Below are 20003 nucleotides of genomic sequence, written 5' to 3'. Positions count from 1 at the left end.
ATAGAGTGGTTAAGAGCCTGGACTCCAGAGCCAGGCTGCCTGATTCAAATCCTAGCTCTGCCTTTTACTAACTCTGGAGCCACGTTAATAAAGAGGACCCAAGGAGAGAGCGAATTTGAAAAGTGAAAGGAGCAGTGCCTGGCATGTGGTAAGAACTTCGTAAATATTTGTTAAGAAAAAATAAACAAGGATGGCAGCTAACATTTAAGTATTCATCTTCTACCAGCTGCCATTCACAGCGTTTGTGTTTCAATTCGTTTGATCCTCACAATGATCTCATGAAGTAGGTATTGTAGTTATCTCCGTTTTGTGCCTAAGGAAACTAAGACCCAGAAAGGTTCTTTTGCTTGAGGCCACAGAGCTAGAAAGTTGTAAGAACCAGCTTCAAAACCAGGCAGTGTTGCTCCTGAGCCATCTTCTTAACCACCACACCGTGGGGCCACCATAGAGGATCTGGAACTCAGCCTGTCGGCTGCAGGGAGCCAGAGGTGGACTCGTTTAGGATAAGCAGGGCCGGTGCTCTGGCCCTTCCAGACTTGTGACTGTGGAACCCCTCTGACCACATGGTGACCCATTTTCAATCCCTGCCTCCAGACACGTACAGGAATGCAGAACTGGACCCCGTTACCACAGAAGAACAGGTTCTGGACGTCAAAGGTTACCTATCCAAAGTGAGAGGCATCAGTGAGGTGCTGGCTCGGCGGCACATGAAAGTGGCTTTTTTTGGCCGGTAAGTCCTTGAGGCACCCACCCTTTCTTTCTTCCTGGCTAGGAGGGAGGGAGGCACTTTGTGCAAGGTCACAACGTTCCAGGCAGGGTCATGCTTCAGGATTCATTGCCTTCCTTTTAATTGATATTTTATTTATTTATTTGATTTTTGAGACAGGGTTCTCTGTCACCCAGGCTGGAAGCTCATTACAGCCTCGACCTCCCTGGGCTCAGGTGATCCTCCCTCCTGAGCCTCCTGAGTAGCTGGGACTGCAGGTGCATGCCATCAAGCCTGACTATTTTTTTTTTTATTTTTTAATTAAGGTTAAAAGCATATAATATAAAATTCACCACCTTAACCATTTTAAGCATATAGTTCACTAGTAGGTATATTTGCAGCCAGTCTCAAGAGCTTTTTCATCTTGCAAAACTGAAGCTTGTATTATAGCCATTAAACAATAACTCCCTGTCCCACATGTCCCTTGCCCTGGCCACCACCATTCTACTTTCTGTCCCTATGAATTTGACTGTTCTAGATATCTCACGTAAGTGGAATCATACAGTATTTGGTTTTTTTCGTCCATTCATAAAACTTTTATTCCACTTACATGAATTTAATACACGCGTTCTTAACAATTGTGCTTGTATTGTTCATGAAAATTTCGTAAGACATTAAACAAAGCTAGCCATCATCTCAAGTTATTTCCCTGTTAACTATTTTTACAGCACATGCATGTTAGGCAAGCATCAAAAAAACAAAAGTCACAAAAGCAAAGAACCTAAAAATAAGTTAAATACGTGTTTTTTTTTTGTTTTGTTTTACTGCTAGCTTGATATACATGAAGTATTCATTTTTCCTGCATCTTTACTTTTACATTTGTTCTTAGATTGCCTAAAACATTTTAAATACAAATAAAATGAGTGTAGCAAAAATAATGAAGGCTAACAGCAGATAACTTTACAAATAATGGAATGTAAACCATTTCTGCCCTTATCCAAATTAAAATGGGTCACAACTTTGTCTAAAGGAACACTTCCACAGCTGTAGTCAAAGGTGTGCACATTGAGATTGAGTATTCCACAGATACACATGGTTTAACATGTGATAACCATGGGGTATCTGTTTCTACCACAGCCTTGTAAGTGCTCCAAACCTTAAAGTACCCACATTTACTATACCTGTGACTGGAACCAATGATCCTTTTTATTCCCCACCAGGACAAACCAATATGTAGGCAGTTTTCTTTGCTTTGACATGGAAGCAGTTTTAACACTAGCCCTTGTGAAGCCACAATGTACCCAAAGTACTACACCAAACATTTATAACTTGTATAATGGCCAGGCGCGGTGGCTTACGCCTGTAATCCCAGCACTTTGGGAGGCCGAGGCGGGCAGATCACAAGGTCAGGAGATCGAGACCATCCTGGCTAACACGGTGAAACCCCATCTCTACTAAAAATACAAAAAAAATTAGCTGGGTGTGGTGGCAGGCACCTGTAGTCCCAGCTACTTGGGAGGCTGAGGCAGGAGAATGGCATGAACCCAGGAGGTGGAGGTTGCAGTGAGCCAAGATTGCACAACTGCACTCCAGCCTGGGTGACAGAGTGAGACTCTGTCTCAAAAAAAAAAAAATCTAATACAAGAAAAAAGGCATCTAGACAGATTGTATGCTAGGCACATAGTGGTAGCCTGGGGAATAGGCACTGTGCCTAGAGTCTTGACCCTGATGAACTGTAACCTCAGGTGTGGTCCTCTACTCCTCTGAACTATCATTTCTTCATCCTCACCTGGGAGGTATGACCCCCTACTTAGGTGAGCTAGTGGGCTTCCTGTCTCACTGGGTGCAGGTAAGGTCATTGTAGTTCTGCTCTAGTGATGTGGCTGGGAAACTTCAACTCAGAATGAGAAACACTGTGCTTAGCACAGGTTGAAAGCTCTGAGACTCAGAGCAGATGAGTCTGCTGAGCAGAGCTATTGTCAAGAAGCAGAAATGGCGGGGTGCAGTGGTTCACACCTGTAATCTCAGCACTGGGAGGCTGAGGCAGGAGAATTGCTTGAGCCCAGGAGTTTGAGATCAGCCTGAGCAACATGGCAAGATGCCATCTCTACCAAAAATTTAAAAATTAGCTGGGCGTGGTGGCAGCTATAGTCTATATATAGGTGGTACCTATAGTCTAAGCTACTTGGGAGGCTGAGGTGGGAGGATCATTGAGCCCTGATGGTCGAGGCTGCAGTGAGCTCTATTCATACCACACGCCGCTGCACTCCAGCTTGGGCGAGAAAGCAAGATCCCGTATCAAAAAAAAACAAACAACAACAACAACAACAACAAAAAACCCCACCAGAATACATGAAATGGGTGTGACAGGTATGAATGAGAAAGTCGGCTGGGCATGGTGGCCCACGCCTGTAATCCCAGCACTTTGGGAGGTTGAAGCAGGCAGATCATCTGAGGTCAGGAGTTCGAGACCAGCCTGGCCAACATGGTGAAACCCTGTCTCTACTCAAAATACAAAAATTAGCTGGGCATGGTGGTACACGCCTGTAGTCCCAGCTACTCGGGAGGCTGAGGCAGGAGAATCGCTTGAACTCAGGAGGCGGAGGTTGCAACGAGCTGAGATCGTGCCACTGCACTCCAGCCTGGGCGACAGAGCGAGACTCCGTCTCAAATAATAATAAAAAAAAAAAAGAATGAGAAAGTAACCTTCCCTTTAGCCTGGCAGTTGTCAGCTGGGACTGACAAGGTGGAGCTTCATGTGTAAGGAGGAGCGTGATGGGAAAAAAGCAGTGAAACATGCCCTGTGTAGGAAACACTGGGGTCATTTAGACCGAGGAAGACACTCGGGGTGAGTCGGTGTTTCAGGTAGGCCTGAGTTAAACTTTGGAGACAGACAGACCGTCTCTGTAAGTGTTGCTGAGGGTGGCCGTATGATTCAAGGGGCAGACAGCACGCAGTGAGCCTCTTGTAGATTGATCTGAAATGATGAACCAGGGCCATGTCACAGGTTTGGGCCTGGGGGTGTTTATTCATTTTAATAAACAGCGCCTACTCTTTGTCTCTCAGCACTGTCTGGGCACTGGCAACATTGCAGTGAATAGGGCTTTGGCCTTCCAGGCTGGTATCTGCATTGTGAAAGTAATTCAGGTCAGATATTGGTGGCTTTGCTGACAGCTGTTACTTCCTTCTAGGACGAGCAATGGGAAGAGCACCGTGATCAATGCCATGCTCTGGGACAAAGTTCTGCCCTCTGGGATTGGCCACACCACCAATTGCTTCCTGCGGGTAGAGGGCACAGATGGCCATGAGGCCTTTCTCCTTACCGAGGGCTCAGAGGAAAAGAGAAGCGCCAAGGTGAGGGTGCCAGGCTGGCTGTCAGCCCTGTGCCTGCTGGTGGAGCAAGTCCTCCGTTGTGACACGGCTGACCTCACCTCTAGGGAGGGGGCAGCACCACCCTGTGGAGGTGAATGGGAGACCCTATTTTAGATGAACTTTTTGAAGGATGTAAGGGCTTCTGGGGGCTGGCGGGGGCGGTTTTCAGAAACATGGATCACCAAGAATGAGGACCCTGCTGTTCCTCATACAGCTCTGAGTGGCCACTGACCTCTCTTCACTAATTAAGGAAGACAGTATGTGCTGTGTTCTTCCTTGGGATATTGCCAGAGAGGAATTCCTGCATTTGCTCTGTATCTCTGACCTATCAGTCAGGGACTAACATTCTGAGTTTTCTGAGAGGCAGCTGCATTCTTGTTTGGGGCCAGATGCTCAATTTGCTTCATAAAGAATCAATCGGCCGGGCACGGTGGCTCATGCCTGTAATCCCAGCACTTTGGGAGGCCGAGATGGGTGGATCATTTGAGGTCAGGAGTTCAAGACCAGCCTGGCCAACATGGTGAAACCCCATCTCTACTAAAAATACAAAAATTAGCTGGGCTTGGTGGTAGGTGCCTGTAATCCCAGCTAGTCGGGAGGCTGAGGCAGGAGGACTGCTTGAACCCAGGAGGTGGAGGTTGTGGTGAGCCGAGATCACGCAACTGTACTCCAAGCCTGGGTGACAGAGCGAGACTCTGTCTCAAAAAAAAAAAAAAAAAGAATCAATCAGTGCAGAACAGATGACTTTAGGGTGATATCCAGGAAAGAAGCTCAAAAGAGCAGTGAAGAAAGTGGGTTCTTATTGACAACTCCCAGCTGTTAACTTTTTATATGTGGAAGAAGAAAGGGTAGCAGATGGGCAGCATTCCCAGCCACTGTGCTCTGATGCAGCGGCACAGGAAATCTCCTGGCTTGGTGGTTCCTCCTCAGCCTCTTTCTTCCTCTGCCATCAGACTGTGAACCAGCTGGCTCATGCCCTCCACCAGGACAAGCAGCTCCATGCCGGCAGCCTAGTGAGTGTGATGTGGCCCAACTCTAAGTGCCCACTTCTGAAGGATGACCTCGTTTTGATGGACAGGTAAGAGGGAGGTGCCCTCCTAGGAGGTCCAAACTGGAAGGCACCAGGTTTCTGTTTCTGGATAATCTAGGCCAGGGTCCCTGGGCCCCATCCTTGCTCTGCTTAAGTATTACTGCCTTTCAGATGGGCTCAACCAAATCCTCTGGCCTCTTGGCTTTCCTCTGGAGTCTAGTTACTATACCTATTTATCAGTACCCTGCAGATGTCCCAGGGATGGTCTGTAAAAGATAGGAGGGATGCTCAAAAGTTGGGGGAGGTTCTCAATCTCATCCCAGTGCTTTGTACTGGGGGTGAGGAGTTGTGGTGGAGTCAGAGGTGTATTTTATTTCCCTTGAAGAAACACTTTGCCTTGGTTTGGTGGACAGGTTATAACTGTACCAACATGTACAGTATTGTAGCGTTTACCTGGACTGACATCAAGTCACAACTTCACCTTAATTGTATATCATCTTTTTTTTTTTTTTTTGAGACAGAGTGTCTGTCGCCCAGGCTGGAGTGCAGTGGCACAGTCTCGGCTCACTGCAACCTCTGCCTCCCGGGTTCAAGTGATTCTCCTGCCTCAGCCTCCGGAGTAGCTGGGATTACAGGTGCCCGCCACCATGCCTGGCTAAATTTTGTATTTTTAGTAGAGATGGGGTTTCACCATGTTGGCCAGGCTGGTCTTGAACTGCTGACCTCATGATCCACCCGCCTTGGCCTCCCAAAGTGCTGGGATTACAGGCATGAGCCACTGCGCCCCGCCTGGTGTATCATCTTTAAAGTAGAATTACAAGTAATTCTGTTTTTATAAAAGCAATAGATGTATGTGTTTAAAAACACTCATTTCTGCCAGGCACGGTGGCTCATGCCTGTAATCCTAGCACTTTGGGAGGCTGAGGCGGGCAGATCACGAGGTCAAGAGATCGAGACCAGCCTGACCAACATGGTGAAACCCTGTCTCTACTAAAAATCCAAAAAAATTAGCTGGGCATGGTGGCACGTGCCTGTAGTGCCAGCTACTCGGGAGGCTGAGGCAGGAGGGTCGCTTGACCCTGGGAGGCGGAGATTGCAGTGAGCCGAGATCGTGCCATTGCACTCCAGCCCGGGCGACAGAGCAAGACTCTATATCCAAAAACAAAACAAAACAAAACAAAACACTCATTTCCAGGCAATCTGGAAGGACAGGAAATGGAAAGTAAAAATCTGTTAATGACGGCCAGGCCTGATTTCTCTCCCATCCCTGGCTTTCTCCTTCATGATCTGCCTGCCTCACAAGTCCCAGGTCTGTTCTCAGCAGGAAGAATAGGGCTCTTACTCTGCCTGATGATTTGGTTTACCCCTGTCACCTTTAGCCCTGGTATTGATGTCACCACAGAGCTGGACAGCTGGATTGACAAGTTTTGTCTGGATGCTGATGTGTTTGTGCTGGTGGCCAACTCAGAGTCCACCCTGATGCAGACGGTAACTCCTCCTCTGCCTTCTCCCAAGCTCCTAGCACCCCCTGGGCAGGCAGCTGATGGGGCCTTGGCTGTCAAGCTCCTGCTCCACCGAGGTCTTACCCTTTATCTAGGAAAAGCACTTCTTCCACAAGGTGAGTGAGCGTCTCTCCCGGCCGAACATCTTCATCCTGAACAACCGCTGGGATGCATCTGCCTCAGAGCCTGAGTACATGGAGGAGGTTAGTGCTTCTGTTTGGCAGTTTGGGGAATGCAACCCCGAGGGAGCACTGCCTGCCACTGGGGCCACTTCATGTACCCCTGGATCTAGTGACTTCCCTGAATTAATTTTATTGCCAAAGAATTCTCCAGATACTCTTCTGTGGTATCTTCTGGTGGTCTTTCCTCTCTCCCATCCACTTTGCTGGATGCACCCCCTCTTCAAGCCGCTCTCCCCTAGGCCTAAAAAGGATCCCTGCTGCATTAGTGCATCTTCAGGGCCGGTGCTCAGTTTGGTTTCTGAGGAATTAATACGGAACAGGCTCAGCTCTAGGGAGGCCTCTGGGAAAGAGGCTGGAAAGAGTAATGGAGAATAACTGGTTCTTACTGGTGACTTACAACTCTTAGCTATTTACTTATTTATTTAGAGACTGGGTTATGAGGCTGGCTAATTTTTGTATTTTTGGTAGAGACGGGGTTTTGTCATGTTGCCCACGCTGGTTGTGAACTCCTGGGCTCAAGCGATCCACCTGCCTCAGCCTCCCAAAGTGCTGGGATTACAGGCATGAGCCACCATGCCTGGCCTCACAACTCTTTAAATATGTGAAATGAAAGACAAAAGGGTAACAAACGGCATGGTGGTGTACACCTATAGGCTGAGAAAGGATCCCTTGAGAGTAGGAATTTGAAACCACCCTGGGCAACGTATCAAAACGCCATCTCCAAAAAAATAAAGAGTAGGCCGGGCGCGGTGGCTCACGCCTGTAATCCCAGCACTTTGGGAGGCTGATGTGGGCGGATCACGAGGTCAGGAGATCGAGACCATCCTGGCTAACACGGTGAAACCCCGTGTCTACTAAAAATACAAAAAATTAGCCGGATGTGGTGGTGGCTGGCGCCTGTAGTCCCAGCTACTCGGGACGCTAAGGCAGGAGAATGGCGTGAACCCGGGAGGCAGAGCTTGCAGTGAGCTGAGATTGTGCCACTGTACTCCAGCCTGGGCGACAGAGTGAGACTCCGTCTCACAAAAAAAAATTTAAACAAATAAAGGGTAATAAGATTGATAATATGGCAATATAGGATGATAAAACATGCAGTTGCAGTCAGTAGGCCAGAGTCCAAATTCTTTATTTATTTATTATTTTTTTTTGAGATGGAGTTTTGCTCTTGTCATTGTCACCCAGGCTGGAGTGCAGTGGCGCGATTTCGGCTCACTGCAACCTCCGCCTCCAGGGTTCAAGCAATCCTCCTGCCTCAGCCTCGCGAGTAGCTGGGATTACAGGCACCCGCCACCACACCTGGCTAATTTTTGTATTTTTAATAGAGATGGGGTTTCACCATGTTGGCCAGGCTGGTCTTGAACTCCTGACCTTAGGTGATCCGCCCGCCTCGGCCTCCCAAAGTGCCGGGATTACGGGTGTGAGCCACTGGGCCCGCTTCTGACTGACACTAGGCGGTGTGACTTTGTTAGCTTCCTTGACCCTTCTGGTAATCCAATTTCCTCGCCCGTGTGGTGGTGTGATAAATAGACTTGTTGAGAGGATGAAATCTGTCAAAAAACACCTGACACGTGGTAGGTATCTACAAGAAGCTATTGTCACATTTTATTGGTAGAACCCCAGGATGTCAGAGCCAGGAGGGATGTTCTAGTGATGCCCACTCCTTTTGTAAACAATGCCCCAGGAGGACACAGCTTGTCAGAGTATAGCTCCCAGATTTAGGTTTCTTGACCCCAGGGTTCCTTTCCTTCCAGGGCACCAAAGTGAGGCACTATATAGGCTTAACAAGAGGCAGTCTAGGGCACGTTTAAGCATTTCTGCTTGTGTATGCATAAAATATCTTTGGCAGGCTCACTGCCAAGTAACCCCCACATGTCGGTCTGGGAAACTTGGTGGTGAGAGAGCAGAACAGTGGGAGACGTTGCACTGTGTATGTGTTTGTGCCTTTGCCTGGTGAGCCATGTGAATATATTGCCTATTCTTTTTTTTTCCTCACTCTGTCGCCCAGGCTGGAGTGCAGTGGTGCTATCTTGGCTCACTGCAACCTCCGCCTCCAGGTTCAAGCGATTCTCCTGCCTCAGCCTCCTGAGTAGCTGGGATTACAGGCGCCTGCCACCATGCCTGGCTAATTTTTTTGTATTTTTAGTAGAGACAGGGTTTCACCATGTTGGCCAGGCTGGTCTTGAACTCCTGACCTCGAGTGATCCATCTGTCTTGGCTTCCCAAAGTGCTGGGATCACAGGCGTGAGCCACCGTGCCCAGCCTCTTATGACCTATTCTTTTAATAAAAGAGGCAGGTGGGGGCTGTGGGGCCCCCTACACCCACTCTGAACACATTTGTTTGGGCTCCAGGTGCGGCGGCAGCACATGGAGCGTTGTACCAGCTTCCTGGTGGATGAACTGGGCGTGGTGGATCGATCCCAGGCTGGGGACCGCATCTTCTTTGTGTCTGCTAAGGAGGTGCTCAACGCCAGGATTCAGAAAGCCCAGGGCATGCCTGAAGGAGGTAATGATGAGAACAGATGTCCTTTTCTCTGATGTTTGAGACATTTTGTCTCGTGCTGAGGAGTCTGTCAGTAGAAAATCCTTCTGAGAATGGGATGCTGAGAAGAGCAGAGAGGCTCTTGCTCTTTAGCCAGTGGCTTGGTTTCTGGGGATTTCATCGTTTTCCTCTGCTGCCAAGTTGTTTCTGGACTAATGCAGTACAACTCTCCTAGGGGGCGCTCTCGCAGAAGGCTTTCAAGTGAGGATGTTTGAGTTTCAGAATTTTGAGAGGAGATTTGAGGTGAGTCCTTTGATTCTGGTATGTGGCGATTCTGTGCTTCCCCAGCTCCCACTGGCGGTGTCCCTGGCAGTGAAAGCCAGAGTCTGGCCCTTGGTTGTAGGCACCTGGTGGCCCTCACCTCCCTCCGTGCCTCTGTGTGTTCCAGGAGTGCATCTCCCAGTCTGCAGTGAAGACCAAGTTTGAGCAGCACACAGTCCGAGCCAAGCAGATTGCAGAGGCGGTTCGACTCATCATGGACTCGCTGCACGTGGCGGCTCGGGAGCAGCAGTAAGAGTCCAAGACTGCAGAGAGGTGGAGAGGGCTGCCGAGACGAGGGCACTCCACCCCTGCCTTGGGCAGTTAGGACACGCCTTGATGGCAGGGCTGAGTCTCTGGGCTCCCATCCAGAGCCCTTTCCCTGGCCACCAGACCATGTTAGAACCACATAGACAGCCTGGTGAGGAGGGCGGCTGGGTGCTTCATCACCCCACCTGGTCTGTGCAGCACAATTCCCTGTGTTGGAGGCCTTGGCCCACACCCTGCTGAGCTCTGCAGCCATTCTCAGAGCCTGAACACATTTTTAAAAACAACATTCCAGCCAGGAGCAGTGACTCACACCTGTGATCTCAACACTTTGGGAGACCAAGGCAGGAGGATCGCTGGAGCCCAGGAGTTCAGGGTTCCAGTGAGCTGTGATCGCACCACTGCACTCCAGCCTGGGCAACAGAGTGAGACCCTGTCACTAAAGAATAATATGAAAACACCTTGCTTCTATCACACAGAATTGACTTTCTCAATTGTTTATATTAAGTTAAAATTTTAAAAAGTTCAGTTCCCTTTTGATTCTTTTGCATTTGTCCCAGTGTCACTCTGCCCAGAGGCACCATAATCATGAATTTACATTGTTCTATCACCCAAACAGTACTTTTTACATAAATGCTGAGGAATATGTCAGGTTTTTACATGCTTCAGATGTACAGATGTGGCATCACACTGTCTGTCACTGTACCTGGCTTTGCTTTCTCAACATCATTTTTCCCTTTATCCTTGTTAGTATGTGTAGTTTGAGTTTATGAATAGGAACTGCTGTAGTATATTCCATTGTGAATATGCCTCATTTTCATATGGATGGAATTTTAGATTTTTTTTTGCTATTGGAAATCCTACTGCAGTGGACATTTGTTCATGTGTCCCCTTGTGCACTTTTTTAAGAGTCTTCCTGGGGTGAATTTCTAGGAGTGTGGAGATTCTATTTTAGGGTACACGCGTTTCCAGTTTTAGTCTGTTTTCTTGATTGCTCTTCAGAACAGCCGTACCCGTTCATTGCATGACCAGTACTGTCCATAGGCCTTCCATTTCCTCAGCCCTCACCAGAACTTCAGACCTGGTCATTTTTGCCAGGCCTTGGTAGAAAATAGTGCCTTTAAAAATTTCATTTACAACTGGGCATGGTGGCTCACGCCTGTAATCCCAACACTTTGGGAGGCCAAGGCGGGCGGATCAAGACCAGCCTGACCAACATGGAGAAACCCTGTCTCTGCTAAAAATACAAAATTAGCTGGGTGTGGTGGCACATGCCTGTAATCCCAGCTACTCGGGAGGCTGAAGCAGGAGACTCGCTTGAACCCAGGAGGCGCAGTTTGCAGTGAGTGGAGATCGTGCCATTGCACTCCATCCCGGGCAACAAGAGTGAAACTCCATCTCAAAAAAAAAAATTCATTTCTGTGATTACTAGTGAGGTTGAGCTTTTTTCCCTACATTAATTGGCAGAATTTGTTTAAACCCCCTTAAAGCGCCCTCCCTGCTCTGTCCCCACCACCTGACCCACATGGAAGACTGAAGAGTGCATGATTGGCTGCAGGGTCCCCTTCTTACCTGGGAAGGGGAAGGCCATGCCCCTGGGTGTGTGTGTGCAGCCCTGCCAGGCAAGATAGCGGGCGGGGCGGCGTGGGCTTTCTGGCATCCCCTCTTGCTCCTCTGCTTAGTCAGACAGGAACATGGATTTCTCACCAGTACTCTGCTTTCAGGGTTTACTGCGAGGAAATGCGTGAAGAGCGGCAAGACCGACTGAAATTTATTGACAAACAGCTGGAGCTCTTGGCTCAAGACTATAAGCTGCGAATTAAGCAGATTACGGAGGAAGTGGAGAGGCAGGTGAGAAATGAGGAGGAGGCATTCTGGGAAGATTTGGACTCCGAGTAGAGTCCAGAAGAAAGCAGACCTCCTCCTCTTAGGGACTTCTCAGCCTTTCAGAAGAAAGTTGTGGCCCTGTTTCAAGAATACAGAGCTGCCCTTTGGGTTCTGTTGTCGGGTTGTATGATGCTGGGCATGTTCCCCTTCCTCTGGACCTCCACAGATCATGTGGGCGTTTGATCAGCCAGTTTCTCAGACCGTCTCACCTCAGAGGCTTTAATTCCATAGAGGAGCTGAGGAGGCTGCTGGTTTGAGAGGAAGGATGTGCCGTCTGCTAGGATCTCTCCTGGTGCTGCAGGAGTGAACCTTGGTCTTCATTGATACTTAACAGTGTGCTTCCTTTTGCCGTAGGTGTCGACTGCGATGGCCGAGGAGATCAGGCGCCTCTCTGTACTGGTGGACGATTACCAGATGGACTTCCACCCTTCTCCAGTAGTCCTCAAGGTTTATAAGAATGTGAGTCATGGAGTAACAGGTCCTCTTGGCAGGAGGCCCCCAAAAGTGATTCAGCCCCTGCTGGTCTGGGTCAGGGCCCCCCAGCAGTGACAGTAGAAGGCACAGAGACAAGGCCCAGGCTTCCGTCAGCCTTCTGGGGTCACCTGGTGGGTGTGGCCTGAAGGGAATTTTGATGGACATGCTTCTCTTAACTTCCCTCTTCTGGTGGCAGGAGCTGCACCGCCACATAGAGGAAGGACTGGGCCGAAACATGTCCGACCGCTGCTCCACAGCCATCACCAACTCCCTGCAGACCATGCAGCAGGACATGATAGGTTAGTGCTCATGGGAAACTGGGGAGCTGTGGCCCTGGGCTGCCCAAAGATCAGATGCGGAGGCCAAGCTAAAGAAATCAGGACTTTCCTTATCTGTCACTTTTCATGATGATTCAATTCGATACCTTCAGGTTCTGGGTACATGTTGTGAACTCATTCTTGTTTGCTTTTTGAGACAGAGTCTCACTCCGTAACCCAGGCTGGAGTGCAGTGGCATGATCTTGGCTCACTGCAACCTCTGCCACCTAGGTTCAAGCAATTTTTCTGCCCCAGCGTCCCGAGTAGCTGTGACTACAGGCGTGACCACCACACCTGGCTAATTTTTTTGTATTTTTAGTAGAGATGGGGTTTTGCCACGTTGGCAGGCTGGTCTCGAACTCCTGACCTCAAGTGATCTATCTGCCTTGGCCTCCCAAAGTGCTAGGATTACAGGCATGAGCCACCGGGCCTGGCCTTGTGAACTCATTCTGTACACATGGTTGGGGAGCCCATCTTGTGCTACCACATGGGTCTATCCTAGGCTGAGAACTGGGCCTGCTCCTTTAAGTCCATGTGAGGCATAAGTGTTAGCAGTATGGCCTCTGAGTCCACACTTGCCTGGGAGAGCTGGCCTCAAGTGAGGCATGCTCAGTCTCACGGGCCAAGTTGACTGGGGTGTGGGTCCCAGGCAAAGCTGTTCAGCATCCCTGGCAGTAGCTGGTAGAGCCCTGTCTCCAGGGCTTGGTGCCGCTGTGGTGCAGGGCTGAGCTGATAAGCTTTTCCTCCATTTCTCTTCCTGACAGATGGCTTGAAACCCCTCCTTCCTGTGTCTGTGCGGAGTCAGATAGACATGTTGGTCCCGCGCCAGTGCTTCTCCCTCAACTATGACCTGAACTGTGACAAGCTGTGTGCTGACTTTCAGGAAGACATTGAGTTCCATTTCTCTCTCGGATGGACCATGCTGGTGAATAGGTTCCTGGGCCCCAAGAACAGCCGTCGGGCCTTGATGGGCTACAATGACCAGGCAAGCGAAGTTCCTCACCTCAAGGGCATTGTGGGGGGTCAGTCTGTACCCCGCCTCCAGGCACAGGAATCATTCTAAAACGGGGGTTCCCTAAGGTCAGCAGCTGTGGTGGTGTGCCCCACCACACAGTACACCACAGACAGAATTTTTGCTACTGATTGACCTGGATTTGTTCTAAGCAGTGATATTTGTGAAATGACAGATGCTAGTATTTTTCTCTAATACACATTGAAGTAAGTATGTAACTATTAAAAATAGATGACTTTAAAAATAACCACCTACATACAACTATTTTAAAGTTCAGATTTTAAAAACATTCATCTCTAAACCACTTGAGTTGTCACACGTACTGCCCTCTGTACACATCCCACGCTCGGGGAGGCTGCCAGGCGGGCCAGGATGGCTCCTGCTCACATTTTGCACGTCCCATGGTGCTCACCTGAGGGTCTCCTCTGCTGCATCCGAAGCTAGTTGTCCGCTTTTTTACCTTTTGGAAATTGAAGAGCCACTCTGTGTCCCTGTTCCCCAGACTAGGGCAACACTGAGGGTTCACGTGAATGAGAGACTCAATATGTCCCCCTCACCCTTCTCATGTTTCTCTCCTCAGGTCCAGCGTCCCATCCCTCTGACGCCAGCCAACCCCAGCATGCCCCCACTGCCACAGGGCTCGCTCACCCAGGAGGAGTTCATGGTTTCCATGGTTACCGGCCTGGCCTCCCTGACATCGAGGACCTCCATGGGCATTCTTGTTGTTGGAGGAGTGGTCAGTGACCAGTTCTGCTCGGGAAGGTGGGGGCGGAGGGCAGGTGGGCGGGGCCTGAGGGCTAGGTTCCTACGGTGGCCCCTGCATTGGGCCACACTCCACAGTCCACTGCATACTTTCTCCTCTGTGATTGCATGGGGAGTGCTTACTCCCTCACCAAGTTTCCCTCACTTCCCGCTGGAGATGGTCCCAGACCTTCTGGCCTCGGTGGGATCAAAGGAGACATTGAAAGAGGAACTCAGAGTAGAAACATGAAGGCTCCTTGGCTGGGGCCCTTCAGACGGCCCTGGTAGTGATGGGCCCCAAAGGAGGGTGGGCCACAGAGAGGCTGCACTCCAGGCTGACCATGTGCTCTGCAGGTGTGGAAGGCAGTGGGCTGGCGGCTCATTGCCCTCTCCTTTGGGCTCTATGGCCTCCTCTATGTCTATGAGCGTCTGACCTGGACCACCAAGGCTAAGGAGAGGGCCTTCAAGCGCCAGTTTGTGGAGCATGCCAGCGAGAAGCTGCAGCTTGTCATCAGCTACACTGGCTCCAACTGCAGCCACCAAGTCCAGCAGTGAGTGGCCCCATCGGACCCCAGCAGGGGACTTCCTTTAGGCAGCCCCATCTCCCTTCCCCATCTCTCTTCCAACCTGGCCTGGAAGCCACTGGGTCCTGAGCATCGTAGACCCTGGACCTTCAGGTGTGCAGGGCCAGCTTTGAGGCTAGTGATGGGGAGAGGGGTCTCCCAGGGACACTTTGTGTCTTGGGCTGGGACGGGTTAGGCCTCTGGGCCCCTTGGTGAGGAAGAAATGTGAAGGTAAGAGATATTCCTAGTAGGAGTTTTAGAGGTTGCCTTGAAGAGCTTGGGCTGTGGATGTAGCTTTGAAGTTTTTGAACCCAGACTGATCTTCGTGCACATCTTAGGTCAGGTGGGAATCTATTGCCTAATCTGGGGTGGTGGGCATGAATATGCTCGCTTCCTGTTTTTTATTGTGTGTGGCAGACCCTTTGCTCTAGACATTTTGCACCTAATTTATTTATTTCTCTGACTCTTGGAGGTAGATGTTGTCTTATAGCCATCTCCTTTTTCAAAATGAAGGAACTGAGATTTGAAAAACAGTGACGTGTCTCCTGCTACTTGGCTGATGAGCAGCAGAGTCAGGATCTCTTGTGCCCAAACCAGGGTGCACAGCTCTGTGCTGTTGCTTCTCAGGCCGTGGTGATGCTGAGTGTGTTTGGTTGTTATGATTATTCACAGTCTCAGCAGGGTGTAGGAGATTCTGCCAAACCAGGCCTGGCTCAGGGCAGAGCTGCTGGCAGGGATATAGACGGGCCCAGCTGCTCCTTACTCTGGGTGGGTTAAGCCACCAGTGGGCATCTTGCTCCACACACCCCAACTGGTCCCTTCTCTCTCCTCCCCAGGGAACTGTCTGGGACCTTTGCTCATCTGTGTCAGCAAGTTGACGTCACCCGGGAGAACCTGGAGCAGGAAATTGCCGCCATGAACAAGAAAATTGAGGTTCTTGACTCACTTCAGAGCAAAGCAAAGCTGCTCAGGTGAGGCTGGCCCGCGTGGCCAAAGGTTAGGGCTCCAGGGTGCAGCCCAAGCACACTGGGGTTCAGCTGCTGGGCTTGTGTCTTGGGTGTGGACACAAACTTTTCTGGTGGGGATTTAGCTCATTCGTGTTAGATGTGTACCATGGGCTAGGCGCGGTGGCTGACGCCTATAATCCCAGCACTTTGGGAGGCTGAGGCAGGTAGATCACCTGAGGTTAGGAGTTTGAGACTAGCCTGACCAACATGGTGAAACCCCGTCTCTACTAAAAATACAAAGATTAGCTGGGCGTGGTGGTGCGCGCCTGTAATCCCAGCCACTTGAGAGGCTGAGGCAGGAGAATGGCTTGAACCCAGGAGGCAGAGGTTGCAGTGAGCCGAGATCATGCCATTGCACTCCAGCCTGGGCGACAAGAGCAAGACTCTGTCTCAAAAAAAAAAAAAAAAAAAAAAAAAAAAAAAGATGTGTGCCACATACCTATGGATGCCAGGTGGTGCTGGTGCTGGTGCTGGAGGCTCAACAAGATACAGCGTCGCTGCCTTCAAGGCACTTGCAGTTGAAGGCATGATGGCATCGCAGTACTGGAAGACTGCAGTTCACAGCGCCCTGTGCTGAACCACAGGGCCTACAGTGCTTTACATGTGCTATTTCACTCAGTCTTCCCTATCCCTCCATTTTCTACATAGAAAAATTGGGGAACTTGTCTGGCATCTCAGAAAATGGCCAGGCTAGGAGGGGAGCCCAGGTGTACTTCGCTCCAGCAGCCCCCGCACTCTGATTCTCCTTACCTGCCGCTCTTTGGACCCATGAAGAGGGCATAGCCCCCCATTTACCCACAGAGAAGCTGGTTACTTGGCTGGGGACTGGCAGAGCTGGGATTGCAACTCAGATCTCCATGGGGTCTCTGTGGAGCTTTCATTAATAATTTGCTGGAAAGAGCATCAGTCTGAGGAGTCTGGAGTCCTGGGTTCTCTCCAGCCACTCATGTTTGGCCAAAGCTCTTAACTCTCCTGTGTCTCATTATTTTCATCTGTAAAATGGGAGTAAGATTTCATGACACCGCTGCATGACTGAATGTAAAAGTGCCCTGCAAAAGTCCTCGGCCTGCCCAGCTCATGATAACATCAGCACACGGGGACCCTGCAGAAGTCCTCGGCCTGCCCAGCCCATGATAGCATCAGCACACGGGGACCCTGCCCTTCCTGCCCTCGCCCCTGACGTCAGAGCCTGCAGGGCGGCAGAGCCAGAGGGGGGATGCATCAGAGGGTGTCAGCTCCAACCCTCACCAGATCAGTGGGCTTTCCCTGCCCTCGATTGCGGATGTGCTCCCTACCCCCGACCTGGGGATAGCTGCTTCCTAGGGACACACTGCTTGCCGTCTGGGGACTCTCACAAACGGGGAATGGGGGGAACTGATGCTTGTCAGACACAGTGACACGGCTGAACCTGGAAAGAGTCTCCTGTCAGCACCTCAACCCCTTGCTTGGCAAGCAGGGAAACTGAGTTCCCGACAGCTCAGGAACTTGCACATGGTCCTGGGTGAAGCAAACACAGGGCTTGAGAATCAGAAAAGCCTGACTTGTAGCTCCCTGGCTTATTAACCGTGTGGCCTTGGGAAGTTATTTAATCCCTCTGGACCTCCTTTTCCCCATCTGTGAAACGGATAAACACGATTGTTGGAGGATTATGTAAGGGTGTGTGTCAAGTGTCCTTAGGATGGTGCCTGGCGGGTAGTCCTAATACTGCCTGTCATCAGCTATCATGGTTACAAAAGAACCATTTCTTTGCAGGAATAAAGCCGGTTGGTTGGACAGTGAGCTCAACATGTTCACACACCAGTACCTGCAGCCCAGCAGATAGTGGGCACCTGAGGCGGAGCCTGCGTGGAGAGGGGCGGTGCTGCCAGCCCTGAGTGCCGTGTGGGCTCCCCCAGGGGCACGTGTGGCTCCTGCCCCTGGCCGCCACCAAGAGAATGAAGCACCCAGTCTCGTACCATTTTGAGCCCTCCAGCACTACTTATTTTCCCCCACCTTTGCCTGCTGTTGCTGGAAGAGCTGGCTCATACCCCCAAAGGACACTTTCAACGACAGCTATGGACAGCATGGTACCAAGGAGTTAAGTTGAGGCTTTTTCCAGCTTTCTCTGGTTCATTTGATTGCCTGATAAGGCCTCAGGATCTCAGCATTGCACAATGCCTCATGGAAGCCTTTGAGGGTATCACGCAGACACCCCCACCTTCCTCCAGCCTGTGCGCACCTGCCCTCCTTGCAGCCCAGCACACCTGCAGGTGTAAGGGATGATTGGAGTTTCTTCCCAGAGAGTCTGTCCCGGAAGGACTGTGGCTTGTGTGTGTCCGTCTCACCTGTTGGCTGAGTGCTTCATCCCATTTGCAGAGCCTCAGACACGTCTTGGTGGTGAGGCTCAGTTACCCCTGGGCTTAGGCTGAGGCGGGCCCTGTGCTGGGGGTGGTACAAAGGATGCTGCTGAGGCAGTTGGAGGAGTGGGAGTAGCTCAGAGGGGAGGGCTGTTGGATGTATGGGGAGCTGGCAGAGCAGGTGGCGGTCACTGGGACAAGGAGGGACTTGCCTCTCTTCTCATTATTGTGTCCTTTGCTTTAGTGTCAGTGCTGGACTTGTGCAGGCCTGTTTTGTGTAGATCTGTTTTGGAAGATGGCTTGGTCTAGGTGGTTGAAGGATGTAGTAGAAGGAAGGATGGTGGAAGGTGGGGACGTTGGTGGCTGGCTGAGGTGCATGGGCCCCACACAGGACAGCTGGAGAATGGGCCGTCCACTTGGCCTCGTTCTGCGAGGGGCTCATGGGTCTGAGAGCCCCCACCTACTAGGCTTGATTGCATCCCTGTTGTGCCCTTTAAGAGACATGTTTCCACCCCACCCCCAACTTTGCCCCAAGTGCCATGGACTAAATTTCCTGTGCCAGTGACTGCAGTTGGCCAAGGGACAATGTGGAAAACCCAGTGCCCATCTTTCCACCCTCCCTGATCTCCAGAACCTTCAACTGACCCCCTTGTCTTTATGCTGATGTTGAGTTTTGGGATTGTTACTGGTTGAAGTGGGGGCAGATGCCTGTCACCAAGGTGTTGACTGTGTGAGAAAAGCAGTTTGGGTGACAAATCCTGTGTGGCACAAGTTGGATCGCTTCCTAGAAATAAGCAACACCTCTCCCAAAAAGCAGCCCACAAGGCAGGGGCCCAGCAGCCCAGCCATCACTCATCTTTGAGGAAATGAGTTGGTAGCCTCTGTGCACTGGTTGGTGGCCACATCACAGGTGATGTCCTGTTCACATACCTGCTTGTACTTAAAGCCCTCAGTCTGTCCTGTTGTGTGGGGCGAAGTGATGGACTCTGCCAGGTGGACATACTGTGGGTGGATGTTCCCGGTGTGTGCCGGGCCTGAATGGACAGGGGCCACTTCACAGCATGTCAGGGAAAATCACCGTCACACAATTCCAATGGATTTTGTGCTCTTTTTGGGGAAAAAAAAAAAAAAAAAAAAAAATTCTTTAGCATAAACATGAATTTTTTTCAATGTAGCCCCTGGGGAATTAATGAAATTTTGAGCCTCTTCAATAAGTAAAATTAAATTTATACCACTGAGGGAGAGACCCTTTCTGAAAGAAGTATGGCCAAAAGCACTTTAATGCTGCTGACATTGTTCTGTTTTTACGTTCATTTGCTGGAGCACAAGACGTGCTGACACAGTGAGTTTTCTCTGATGTATTTAAGGTGATGTATTTGCCTGAGTTACTCCTGTATCATTGCTCATAATATTGGAAACTAAAATAAAGCCTAGTTGGAAATCCTTTGTGAGATCTCTGTCTTTTTGGGTTCTTGTACAAACTCCTCTTCGACATGGCCAGCTGTATTCTGAAGTGACCATAACTTTGGGGGAAGTTCCCACTATAATCTGGCTCCTTATTCTTGGAAGGAATTTGATACTCTCAAAAGAACAAATGGTGTAACTGATCTTTAAGGATCAGGAAATCGAGACTGATTTCTTTACAGATTTCTCTGTAACTCCAGACCATTTTTCACTTAAAAAGTAAATGACTCACTGTTCCATCCTGCTTTGCCTTCTGAGAATTTGGTTGTGACTATTCTTTTTTTTTGAGATGGAGTCACGCTCTGTCACCCAGGCTGGGGTGCAGTGGCATGATCTCGGCTCACTG

General features: G+C 50.1%; 1 protein-coding gene across 6 annotated transcripts in view; it reads left to right on the top strand.

The window, feature by feature from the left end:
• The window catches only part of MFN2 (mitofusin 2), a 31730-nt gene extending 12096 nt beyond the window's left edge, over positions 1-19634 (top strand). For all 6 annotated transcript variants that reach the window (XM_024253213.2, XM_024253164.2, XM_054518707.1 and 3 more), the window contains 16 exon segments: positions 595-730; positions 3898-4060; positions 5032-5156; positions 6488-6596; positions 6706-6813; positions 9142-9295; positions 9507-9574; positions 9720-9841; positions 11581-11707; positions 12098-12202; positions 12414-12516; positions 13299-13519; positions 14127-14282; positions 14642-14838; positions 15687-15821; positions 17610-19634. In XM_024253213.2, coding sequence (XP_024108981.1) covers positions 595-730; positions 3898-4060; positions 5032-5156; positions 6488-6596; positions 6706-6813; positions 9142-9295; positions 9507-9574; positions 9720-9841; positions 11581-11707; positions 12098-12202; positions 12414-12516; positions 13299-13519; positions 14127-14282; positions 14642-14838; positions 15687-15821; positions 17610-17679 — 2099 coding nt within the window. In that variant the 3' untranslated portion in view covers positions 17680-19634.
• Positions 19635-20003: the final 369 nt, after the last annotated feature.

Source organism: Pongo abelii, chromosome 1, assembly GCF_028885655.2.
Source record: "Pongo abelii isolate AG06213 chromosome 1, NHGRI_mPonAbe1-v2.0_pri, whole genome shotgun sequence".
NCBI lineage: Eukaryota > Metazoa > Chordata > Mammalia > Primates > Hominidae > Pongo > Pongo abelii.
The sequence above is the reverse complement of the archived record's forward strand: the minus strand, read 5'-3'. Positions and strand labels throughout refer to the sequence as shown.